Source organism: Pan paniscus, chromosome 1 (assembly GCF_029289425.2).
Source record: "Pan paniscus chromosome 1, NHGRI_mPanPan1-v2.0_pri, whole genome shotgun sequence".
Lineage (NCBI taxonomy): Eukaryota > Metazoa > Chordata > Mammalia > Primates > Hominidae > Pan > Pan paniscus.
In genome coordinates, this window is record NC_073249.2 from 163,221,779 (window position 1) to 163,234,894 (window position 13,116).

Below are 13,116 nucleotides of genomic sequence, written 5' to 3' on the forward strand. Positions count from 1 at the left end.
CTATTTAAAAACCATCAGAGAGACTTGAGAAAAGGCTTGTTGAAGCATCATGATACACACAGAAGAGGGCAACTTCCTATCCTCAAGAGATGGGAATTGAAAAGAAATGATTGTATACCTCCATGCATAGCATCAATACGGATCTTCAGTCGGTTTGGCCCAGAAAGTAGTTCTTTCAGTGCACTGAAATCAAAGATGCTTCTCAGCATTGTAGCATAAGCTTCTACCGAATCCACAATTTCCACTGTGAGAACAAGAACATTAAAAGATGGTAGGATTAAACACATTTAGAAATATTATATTCTGATGTGACTATATTGCTGTAAACCTGCTATTGCTATTTTAAAAGGACAATTATTGAACAGCTCCAATAATACGACTGTTAAGTGATATCCGATACTATCTAATACTACCAATCCTTATCCAATACTAACAATTTTCCTGAGAGGTAAATGTTATTAGTCCTATTTGATAGATGAGGAAACTCAACGTGTGAAGGGTTAAGAAACTTGCCCACACAGCTTGGATGAGCACAAAGGGGATTTTCAACAGAGGTTGTACAAATTCTGCTATGCCACCACAGTGCTTCCCCATTCGTCATCTTGAGAGGTGTGTTTTGGTGTTATAGAGAGCAGAAAATGTAATTCCCCACTTTTCTTTCCTTTTCTTTTTCCAAGTCCATTGTCATCAAGACTTAATGGTACTAAGTGGAAAATGAAATTTTTTAATGAATCACTTTTCACAGGTACTGCTTAAGGAATAAAACAAAAATAAAACTTATATAAATATAAGAACTTAGTATTGTTGTTCTTGTTGGATATTCAGGGCTTCTGAACATTTTCAAAACTGCTGGATATTCAGGGATTCTGAACATTTTCAAAATATGAAGAATTTAAGAAACTCTCTACTGGTATCTTCTGAACCTCAAGAATGTCTTTGAGATGATCAAAGTGTCACTTTATCTTTGTTAGGATGCAATTGTCAGCTCTCCCTGAGTAGGTTCAAACAAAAAAATGCAATTCATCCTTTAGCCAGGAACTAAATGACTAATAAAATGCATTCCATAAAGTTGCAATCCAGAAGAAAGAAAACATGTTAGGGCAAAGTCAAAATGCAAGTTCATTGCCAATCATCTCATCCTCATTTTATTAATCTGAATACTTTCATAAATATTTATTCTGTCAATTATTACAATAATTCAACAACAAAATGTTAGCCACAGCTGCCTATGTGGGGAGTTGCAATTTGGTCCCCCAAAAATAGTCTGAATGATTTTACTGAATGAGGAAAACTAAAATGGAAAGTGTAGTCTTGCGAATCATTCAAACCTGAGTTGAAATCCTGGTTTTGCAATTCACTGACTGTGACCTTGAGCCTGTTACTTAATCTCTCTCAGCCTTTGTTTCCTCATCTGTAATAGTGAATGCTGACAGTGCTGCCCTGACAGATCTACTGTGAGAATAAAATGGATTAACGTGTGTAAAGACCTTGGCATGTAGCAAGAGGTCAATAAAAGTTAACTAGGTCAATAAAAGTTAACTATGAATGTAATCCTGCAGGTCTTCTAGTCAAGGCATGAAAACTGAGGCCTAGAGTGCTGGAAATGACTTACCCGATGTCATGCAGCTGATCCCTGGCAGGGCCCAGGGAGCCCAGGTCTCTGGACTCCCAAACCTAATTCCAGACTTGTTAATTAACTAACACTTGCAAAGCTTACAGAGCACTCACGGAAATCTTTCCAAAGCTGAAGACCCTCTACGAAAACGTTGAAAGGAAAATCGCTCAACTTGGAAATAGGAGTGGGCAGGAAGAGGAGGAAAGTAAACATGCCTGTGAAGGGTTTGAACTTATTTTCCAAGTCAAACTGCTGCTTTCCCAGAACACCAAGGTCTACTTTCAGGTCAGGGCAAACTGCATATTCTTCAATTGTCTTGCTGATTTGGAAAATTTTATCAGTTATTGCTTCTGGAGCAGGACCTGGAAACCAAACAGCAAACAGTGGGTCACTTCGTGCAGCTGACATGGAAATACAAAGAATCCAAAGCTCATCAGTTCCTCTTCACTAGCACATCTACCATTTCATCATTCAGTCAGCAAAGTAGCAGGATTTTTCTAAAAGAAAATATCATGTTAAGGAAGATTTGCGCATGGCTCTTCATATTCAGGTATAGTCAAATGAGAAGCATTTCACTGTCACTGAAATGAAGCAAAGAGCACCTCCCTACCCCCTGCAAAGGATCAGAACCAAAACCCTGGTCTCCCAAGGCTCCAGGTATTGGTTTGTCCTACTGAATGTAAACTTACCTGACTCAAAATGACAGCAAACTCACCTCCATTAGAAATATTGAATTTGATTCCAAAATCTCCATTGGGGCCCCCTGGGTTGTGACTGGCTGTCAGAATGATCCCACCAATGGCTTTGATTTTTCTAATGATGCAAGATACAGCAGGGGTGGAGAGGATTCCATTCTGTCCAATAACCAAGCGACCGATCTAGGAGAAGAAATCCAGAACACACTCTTTAACATCAATACATCCAGAGTCACAGCTCAGAAACAACAACAAGACAACAGGCAGATGGACAAAAAAATAATAGTAATAATCCGTTGGACAAGAAAAGATTTTATTTAATAAAAATCTACAGCTTGGATGTCTCCACCATATTACTAAAGTAGAATCAGCAATGTTGAACAAATTCCTTCAGATGGTTTTCGGGACTTTGTAGTTTTAGAAGTGTGTGGTCTGTGTGTGCTGTAAGGCTCCAGCATGAAAACACAGCATATTAAAAAGAGCCTTTCCAGATCGGGGTCACAATTTGGATGCATTGAAAGAATATGAGAAAACCCACATTTTTATCCAATTCAATCATACTTTCAATCCACAACAGGAGAAAAGAAAAGGTTTAGCTAATTAAAGGGATTCTACCCAAAGAGAAGGCTTTTTTAAAGTAAAAAGGGCAAATTTTATATCACGATTATTGAAAAATGACTCATCAATTTATCTTTCCAGTCAAGCTTGGCTTTTTCATATAGTGGGTTTCCTCAAAGCAAGACACACCTACTTCTGTTACAGTGTACCTGGGTTACCTCCTGGGCCTAAGACAAGAATGCTGGAGTTATTCCTGAGTAAACCAGTCAGAACGACCTACATGAAAGGGCGACAGATGGGACTTCTGTTGCATTCTTAACTTACCTTCCCATATCTCTTACAGATGGTATCAGTACTGCTCCTAAATCTTTTTTGCTAAAATGACAGTAATTTATATCTGTTTCAACATAATTCAAGTTGGAAAAGAAGGTTGAGGTGCTGTCGGTTCCTCTTAAAAAGCAGGGATTTTTTTACATTTTCCATTTGTTATTTCTTTTTGCTTCACCCAAGATAAACATGATTGAAGAAACAACTTGATGGTGGAAGATGTGTTTCTAATGTTGAAAATGTCCGTGAGATACCTGGATTCCCTGGGGAGAGTTTCTCTGGGACTGTTGGCTCTGCCACCCTTCCATAGCCCATTGAAAACCGTCAACCACTCCACTACCAACCACCTCGCAGGGAGCAGCTCGTTCCTTTCAGTTACCTCTTGGCTCTCATATGTCGATCTCCGAACAATTTTTGTTGTAGCTCCCCTAATATATTGGTTATATCCTGCCTTCCCCAGGAAATGGTAACCACCAGGGTGGATGCCGTCAGTAGGCTGCTTTTTAGACTACAGGAACCTGCAGATAGTGTGGAATCAATACCGATGATTGTTACTGAGCTACAGAGTGCTTTCTACATCCCATGGTACTTTTGATCCATTCCCACATTTGCTCCTCCCAAGTACCACTGCAAACATGAAGAAGCTGAGGTCCAGAGTTATCATGATCCTGCCCATTCATTCATTCTTGCCTCCATCCAGCAGCAATAATAACAAGCATTAATGGAAAGGTACTATGGCAGACACTGGCGTAGATGACATGACAAGGCCACACAGCACATTAGCGGCCATGGTGGGGGAAAGTATTGAAACGTCCTGACTCAACACAGTGACATTTCACCTTCCAGCAGTTTCCAGGTGTGGTTGTGATGAGAATAAAAGCCTATGTTCAGGCAGTTCCAGAATGTCCATAGGAGGGGTTTAGGGGTGGCTTGTCGAGTTGTATTTACACACCAAGCATACCAATTTTTATATAGATTGTATTTGGTGTGGAAGGAGAGGCTGATGATATTAAGCTACACCACCCATGTCACCTCTTAATTCTACCATTCCTTATGGTGAGATTTGCAATGGTTCCAGGCTGAGGGAATTATGCCAGGGGTAAGAGTAAGAAGGAAAGTTGAGAGATAGAAGCAAGGTAGCTTCTCTCTCGAGCCCAAGAAGAGGTACATCTGGTGGAAGAACTCCCCTTCCAGATCAGGCTCTTTCTTGGGAATCATCCTCAGGAATATTGCTCTCGATCTGATACAGGAGAGACACTGCTCTATTACCCTCCTTCCCTTAAAGATGCCTGGACCACTGCAACAGCTCCTAACTCAATCTCCCCTGCCTCTGTCCCACATGAATCTCTCTTACTCGACCCTGGCTGGATCCATCTGACCTACTCAAACCCATCTAGTTCATCTTTCTAAATCATAATTCTGTGTCCCTTTTCTGACTCCAAAACCCTCCCAGAAATTCCACTTCTAGGTATATACCTGAAGAATTGAAAGCAGGACGCAGACAGACACTTAAACACCAAATTTCACAGCAGTATTACAAAAGTCAAAGGGTGGAAAGAACGCTAACGTCTATCATCAAGTGAATGGATAAACAAAATATTGTGTATACATACAGTGGAATATTATTCAGCCTTAAAAGTGTGTGTGTGGGGGGGGTCCTGCCATATGCCACAAGATGGATGAACCTTGAGGACATTATGCTAAGTGAAATTTGTCATACAGCATTTGTCACAAAACACAAATGCTGTATGATTCCACTTACATGAGGTATTTAAAGAAGTCAACACCATAGAAACACAAAGTACAATGGTGGTTGCCAGGGGCTCAGAAGAGGGAAAGATGGGGAGTTGTTCAATGGACATAGACTTTCCGTTTGGCAAGATGAAAAATTTCTAGAGATATGTTGCACAACAATGTTTTGTTACCATCACTGAACCATACACCTAAAAATGGTTAAGGCGGTAAATTTTATTATATGTTTTTACCACAACTAAAACTTTTTAAAGAATTTGTAACTGTACTCAAAGATGACATTGCCATCTACAGATATGGATGTGATTGGAAGGACATATATAGGATAATTTTTTTCTTTTTTTTTCTCATGTGACTGCCAGGTCATAAGGATAAATATTTTTTAACTTAAAAAAAGGGAATAAAATTCTGACACATTCTACAGCCCGGATAAGGCTGGAAAACATCATGCTAAGTGAAATAAGCCAGATGCAAAAGGACAAGGATTGTCTGATTCTGCTTCTATGAGGTAACTAGAACAGGCAAATTCATCAAGACAGAAAGCAGTACAGAGGTTACCAGAGGCTGGTGGGAGTGGAAATGGGGAATGATTGCGTAACGGGTACAGAGTTTCTGTATGGGATGATTTTTAAAAAAGGCTCTGGAGATGGATAGTGGTGATGGTTGTACAACATTGTGAGTGTAATTAATGCCAGGGAACCATACACTGAAAATGGTTAAAATGGTAAATCTGATGTTATGTACATTTTACCTTTCCTGGCTCCCAAGTTAGAGATAACCCCCTCAGCCAGGCACTAAGGGTCCATCCTCAAATGGCCTCCCCTGCCTGCCTTCCTTTCCCACGACTTCCTTCCTTAAAACTCATGCCTCCCCACCAAAACGGGTACCTCATTGTTCTCCAAACATCTAATAGTCAAACATGGCAGGGAGTAAACTTTAAATATTCCTTTTAATTGAAAACAGGGCTTGGTATTTTCTTAGGTTATTTAAAAAACAAGTTCCATTTTCTTTGTCCTGTAATCATGCACATGGGTCCTGCTCTTACCTGTAAACTTACCTCTCAGTTTAGAGCTCTGGGGACTGAATGAGATATCAATATTCTAAAAGGGACCCGTCAATATCTTATTTTGTGCAATAAAACGTCCTTTAAAAGCAGAGAGCTCTAGGTAAATAAAAAATGAAGAGAAACTTATAACCCATAAATGCACCAGATAAAGTATGGTAAAGGGAAAAAAAGTAAAATGATCTCCATTTAGCTCCGTGGGCTGAAAAGCCCTCCAAGAATCAGCTTATGGGCACAGTGGGTATTAAAGAAAATGAGAAAGGAGCACTGACTTTTGTCAAAATCTGTGGCGATAATTATCCTTCCTTTAGATTTCCACCCTGCAGTCCCACCCAAGATCAAAGGCATGTTAAAACAGTCAGAATTTAGGATATGTTAGAAAGAGAAGAAATCAAACCCTTTAGAATTTCACAGGTTTAAAGCTCATCCGATTGAAGTGCTTTATCCAGTCCACTAATATTTTAAGCAATTCAGTTGGTTAGCATGACTGTTTTAAATGCAGTGCTATTTTTAATAAGGTGGCTCTCACCTCTAAGCTTACCTTGAAAAGACTTGAAAATATTGCTTGGGCTGCCAACAGCTCTAACAAATAGGCAGCTACCATATTTAGTCAATTATCATTTAAATGTATTATTTAGCAAACCTTCAGAGGGCAAATCTGAGAAAGTCTGTAGGGTGTGCCTGAATTACATATTCCTACCACTTCTTCCACATTCTTCAGCTCCACACAAAAATGAAATGGAGCCAAATATATCACAGCAAAGGGGACAGTGTACCAGATCCACTCAACAGTCTAGATATATGTGGAGAAATAATGTTCCATTTGTTCCCTCTCAAAAGATTAAAAGCATCTTAATACTGTTCCCTTTGCAGCTCTCCTCAAAGAAAAAATTTATGGCATGTCACATTTTATCTTAAAAATGTGTATGCTTCATAATAATTTCATATTTGAGTGCTTTATCAGCAACTTTTACATGAGAGGCATTCAGATTCTGAAACTGAGTATCAGGAAAACTCTAATTATAAACAACAGGATCTACAAACACTTTAAAATTTAGTGTGGTGGTACATTTTATTTTGTTTTGCTTTAATTTTGCTTCTGCAAACATACCTGCTCAGCATATTTTGAAAATACACTGAAAATGAATGTCTAACACACTTAGTTGCAATACTACATTTTATCTTGCAAGAATCAGAATCTCTTCCAGAAAAGAAATACACCAGATTTTTAAATTTGCAGGTACTGAAGGACTATGTGCTCCAACTAATTGCTAATCATTATCTAAAACACTAAAAATGTATTTCTGGTCCCACTGAGGAATTTGCAGAGTAAAAACATCAATGTCCTGATGCCCACCTTCCTGGAAACCAGTGGGCTGCATGAATTGTTAGATTATCAAGATCAATGCTTTCTGGTACAATATTCCTTCTCATTTGCTTAATCCAGCCAACACGGTTTTTCACGATGCAGAGGTTTAGCAGAGCCGCCTCATACTATAGTCTTACAGGAGTTATTATCTCTACCCTGCTGCACAAATTCACCATGCACACGGCTTCTTTGTGTCCAAGGTCATTATAAGCAGGTGCCCCTGTAACAGGTCCTCTCAAAAGGCTCACACCTAACATTTTCCAACCTCCTCCTAGCATTTCTGCGTGACTACCAGGATCCATAAACAACAGCATGCCCTGGCTTTTGTTTTCCTGTTTGACAAGTGACTGAACTTCAACAAGAAAGCCATTGAAAGAAAACAAAATCCTCTTCTCTCCACCATTCAGTAGAGCCCTCTTACATAGGACAGGGTGCCCCTTGAAGCTAGTTAGAATGTAGATAAAACAGCTTAAGACTGGGAGTGTGCTTTAAATGTCTAAAAAGCAACAGGTACTTTGTCAAGCAACAGAACACAGCATAATACCTAAGAAGCTGAACTTAACATTCCTGTATCCCAGTGTGGCTAATGTAATTTCTGAAGTATTTTCACAATATACAATCACTGAAGTTACAATGAAACTTAGCTGGATGTTAGTAGAATTGAAGTGTATACCACATATAAATCCTTGTACGTTTGTATACTTCTGTAAAATTAAGGTTATTTGGAGAGCCAGAAACATAATACTTATCATATACCCACCCCATTGGCAGCTGCCATCTGCACTATTGTTTCTATTGCTGATTTATTAAAGTACCGCCCATCTCCACCAACCACCAGTGATGATCCCTGGCGATCTTTTAGGTCTATGGAAAAGAATATACTCTGGATGAAATTCTCCAGATAGCATGGCTTTTCCTCAAAATAATAGGTTTTCTTCCGTAATCCACTTGTTCCTGGTTTCTGATCATGGTAGGGAGCTGTAGCAAAAGTCAACAGAGGGAGAGGACCTTCTTCCATTTTTCTATATGTCCCAGAAATCCATTCTTCAAAATCACTCATCCTTCACTTCCACCGACTGGCTCAGTGAGGGTGTCCAGAAAGCAGTCAAGGGACTCCAAAATAGGTCTGTCCAACCTGAAGCTGCAACAGTGTCGTATGAGTAACTAAAATAGAGGGTTTGCCTGGACGATCACTCTCAATGAGAAAGCTTGGTTAATTCCTTGTTGTTGTTGTCCCTTGTGAACAAGTTAAGGGCCACACACCCACTCGCACCCACACACAAAGCAGGTCTTCAAAGTTGTTTTGATGAGGACACTTCTGCCCACTTAACCAAGCCAAATACCCTTCAATTATTTTTGTCTCATTTCCCTGTTAGGGTAGAGATAGCTCCAAGGAGTGCTGCATGCAGCCAACTTCAGCTGTAAACACCAGGTGGCTGACAGGCTCCACTCTCAGAGCCCAGGCAAAGAGGGCAAATGCAGTCCCACGAAGCAGATTTGTGAACAAGACACCCTGGTGTGGCTCTCACTGCTCCTGCCACCCCTTAAACCAGAGCCTCTCTGGGCATTCATCTCTGAGAAGGCCATCTGCAGCTAAAGTTGCCCCATGCCACCTAGCAAGTTAAAGGTCAATCTTAAAATGGAAGTGAGGGAGCTTAATTTACCCCTGGTTTTCTTACATCACTGTCATTTTGAAACCTAAGAAATTATTTTTACTTCACACATGCAATCTATCAGGAAAAAAATTATCTAACAGATTTATTCATTGGCCACCAAAGATTTAAGAAAACAGTGTTCAGTTCTAGAAGAACAGATACCTCCAAAGTTGCCCTGAATAACCAACAGCTTGGTCATTCTTTTGAATATACAAAAAAACAGGCGTGAGGATGCACCAAGTCCTTAAAAATGTAAGCAAAACACGGAAAAAATATACATATGTTTTTCTGAGTACACAGGGTTGGATCGAGTTTTTATTTAGAAAAATAATATGAACATGAGATTCGTTTTTAACATTTTCTCAGTTTTAAGCATACTTGACTTTTAATAAAATGTTTTTAGGGAAGCAGTTTAAGTCCTTTGTATTTGAAGAAACTAGGATGTTTAAAAACATTTTACCTAAATAAATTTCATATCTAATTCCATTTGATCCCTGAGATTTTATTAATGATCTATTTAAATACATACATGTGTGTTCTCGGCCAGGCATGGTGGCTCACACCTGTAATCCCAGCACTTTGGGAGGCCAAAGTGGGCAGATCACCTGAGGTCAGGAGTTCGAGATCAGTCTGTTCAACATGGTGAAACCCTGTCTCTGCTAAAAATACAAAAATTAGCCAGGCATGGTGGCGTGCACCCGTAGTCACAGCTACTTGGGAGGCTGAGGCAGGAGAATTGCTTGAACCTGGGAGGCTGAGGTTGCAGTGAGCTAAGATCGTGCCATTGTATTCCAGCCTGGACAACAGACCAAGCATGCACTGAGGAATTAAGGTTTTGAAGGGAAAAGTGAATCATCCCTTGAGCAACAAAATCTGAGTCTTTTTATACTAACTTGTCAAGTAGCATCCGAAAGTAGACAGGCACTGGTAGCTGCCAACTGCCCTCTGTCAAGAATGCCGCTGTGTTCCGGTGCTGCTCTGCACAAGACCAGCAGGAATAACAGGCTCACGAGCAGAAAGTAGGCCACTGGCAAGAGAGCCCCTTCAAATGACAAATGGGCCTGGCCCATGTGCAGGAAATACCTCGAGACATAACATTAACACAATTCACAAAACACATCTATTACGTTGAAAACCAGTCAGCCAAAAGACGACTACTTTTTATAGCTTATTTTGGGCTTTTAATTTGTTTTTAAAAGTCAAATTCTTTAGAAATTAATTGAAAAAGCAAGCATGCTTTATTAACAGTTTACATAACCACTGTTTTTCAACGTACTATAAATGATTTTTTAAATTCCTATTTTGTAAGTTCTGTGCCAAGTTTTCCCTGGTTTTATATGGGCTTGTGAATTAGGCTGGCATGTGTGTCTTGACATATCCGATAATAGATCCAGATTTATAAAATATCATTCCAATAATCTTTTCATTGGAATAACAGAGCAGCCAACCACGTAATTGGTAGTTTTCTTAATGAGATCTTGAAATCCCAGGGTAAATTTGGGGGTACTTGGGCACAAGGATATTCCCACATCCCCTACCAAAGCCTCTCTGTCCACATAATACACCACACTCCAGCATAGTCTCTGCTGGCAGCCTCCCAGTCTCTCGGTGAAGTTCTTTCTGAGGGCAGAACTATGAGAGCAACATTTTAAGCAACGACACATGCCAGGCATGGTGTTTGTCAATATGCAAAACTATACCAAAAGAACATAATCCTTGCCCTAGAAAAGCTTCTATTCTAAAAATGGGCCTGATCATAATTTTATGAACACTATAGAACTCAACCCCATATAAAAATATTACCAGAAGCAGCAATGTTAGATGGACTGTGAAGTATAGTAAAAAAGAAGAGACATTAAAAACATTAAGCTTCCTAAGAAACTCAGACTAAGTGGGGCAGCTATTAAAAAACTCATTTGTTTTAGCTCTCCAGCAAAGGTTGAACTTCATCTTCAGAAACGTTACTGTCGAGCATAGCGAACCCAATTTGGCCTAATGAATTCGCCTGCATTGCCAGTACTCCTTCACAATGACACAAATTACATTTAAACCATATGGGGGATTTAAGGATTACTCCCTTCAGACAAGGAACTTTCATACTGGTCTTGGGTCCAATCAATTTCACAATGGCAGAGTTATGAACCCCTTCGCTCCCAGCCTTGCAAAGACTCCAGCTTCCATTCGCATCAGCAGTGATACCTTCCCAGTAGAGCACAGCAGAAACCGTAGACTTACCAATCCTTTACTCACTCTTTCTTTTCTATGTTTCTTTAAAAAATATTTAATGGACAGTTAATAATGGTGTCCCAGGCCCCATATGAGGGCTGGCCAGAATGGGTTCACCTCTTCACACCAAGAATTCTTTCTTAGCAAATGTCCCAGGAGTGGGCATAAGGGATGAGCCTGATAACCCTATTTCCAGGCATAAGCACTACAAAGAAAGGCAGAAATTTGGCTTAAAGCAGCAGGGTTAATCAGACACTCCAGCCCAAGGCCCTATGCTTGTGATGGCTACAGGTGCCTGTTCCAGAGGGCTTGAAGTGTTTGTCCCCAAGAGTGGAAAACGGTTATTCATTTCTCCAGCCACCAGTAACTAAGCAGGTAGTAAATGCTCAGCCCCAGGCAAGGCACTACATTCTAACGGGAAGGGCACAGGTTCAGCAGCCAGATACAACCAGGGCTCAAATCTTTCACTGTAAAATGTATGAGAGGTACAATCTAGAGCAAGTTACTTAACTCATCTGAGCCTATAAAATGGGGATAGCTCTGAAGTTTGTTCAGAAAACTGAAAACAGGTCACATGTGAAAACACCCAGTACTGTGCCTGGTATAAGGTAGATTATCAGTCATTGTCAGCCCCCTTGTCCTTCTGAGCCTCAATTTCTTCATGAAATAATACCTCTCTCCCAAGGTTTTTGCGAAGATTGCCTCAGTGAATGTCTAGGAAAGCCTTTATGAACTGGAAAATGATGTAAAGACACAATTTTTTTTCTCACATTCTGAGTGGGGTTGGAGATAGAAACAAAGGTGGATGGGCCTCTGTTCTCAAAAAAGTTCACATCAGAAAGGAGGCATCATAGCGGGATGGCCTTGGTGCTATCCTGAAGGTGTGTTTACAGAGCTGCGGCTCTGAAGAGGTTGCAGTGACAGGGATGAGACTGGAGAAATAGTTGGGGCAAGTCTATGGAGCCTTGTGAACCGTGCTAAACTTTATTTTGAAAGTGCTGGGGAACTATGGAAATTTGTAAGCAAAAAGAATATAAACCAATATGTTTTTGGAAAGTTGACTGGCTGGCAGTGATGCCTTGAATGGCTTGGAGAAATAAGAGTGGAAAAAGATTAACCAAGGCTTGCAAAAAGGGTCCCATCCTTAGCTGGGGTGGCTTTGAGGGTCCCAGTCAATGGGATCTTGTCCAGCACTGTTCCTCTGCCAGCTTTCTACACACAACTTCAACTCTGAGTTCTTGGCCCAGTTTGAGCACTGCTTTTGTTTTTTTCCTCTCCTACTGTGAAGATACTCCTTGAACAACCTCTTTCCTCTGACCCTTTTTCCATACTGTGCTTTCTACTCATCTCCTCTCTTCTCTGAGAACTGTCCCCCAACTATTCCATGAGAGTGAAGGCCTGAGGCCAGGTCTCTACTCCAGGACCCTGACTCCAGGCCATGAGCAAAAGGGGTAGACCCCTGACTAAAGCTGGACCACTCATGTTTTCTCTCCTTGGAATCTAGAATTGGGACTCAAAAGTGTACTAGTCAGATTAGGTTAGCCCTTGAACCAGAAAGACAGGTAAACTTATGAGCTGTGGGGCAAGAACAGTTGAGGCATGAGAATATCCACAGAACTGCTGCTGACAGCCTGACAATATGTGAGAGTCCGTGACAGCTATGCAGGATCCAACTCGGGATCATTCAAACATCTCTAAGAGTTGTGGATCTGATGTACGGGAAGAATCAGAAAAGAATTCGAAATAGTATCAAGCAAAAAACAGGTTAGATGAATCTTCTCACGTAGGTAGGGCTTGCAGATTCATCACACCTGAGAATCGGGAACAGGGGCTGGGAACACAAGCCACTGGAGAAT

At 40.5% G+C, this 13,116-nt stretch overlaps 1 protein-coding gene across 1 annotated transcript in view; it reads right to left on the minus strand.

Moving 5' to 3' along the window:
* PGM1 (phosphoglucomutase 1) overlaps window positions 1–13,116 on the minus strand; it is a 69,213-nt gene that overhangs the window by 28,297 nt on the left and 27,800 nt on the right. Inside the window, exons 2-4 of the mRNA XM_003809143.6 lie at window positions 2,331–2,493; window positions 1,831–1,977; window positions 119–244 (exon numbers count right to left, since the gene is read on the minus strand). Coding sequence (XP_003809191.4) covers window positions 119–244; window positions 1,831–1,977; window positions 2,331–2,493 — 436 coding nt within the window. The remainder of the gene's footprint in view (window positions 1–118; window positions 245–1,830; window positions 1,978–2,330; window positions 2,494–13,116) is intronic.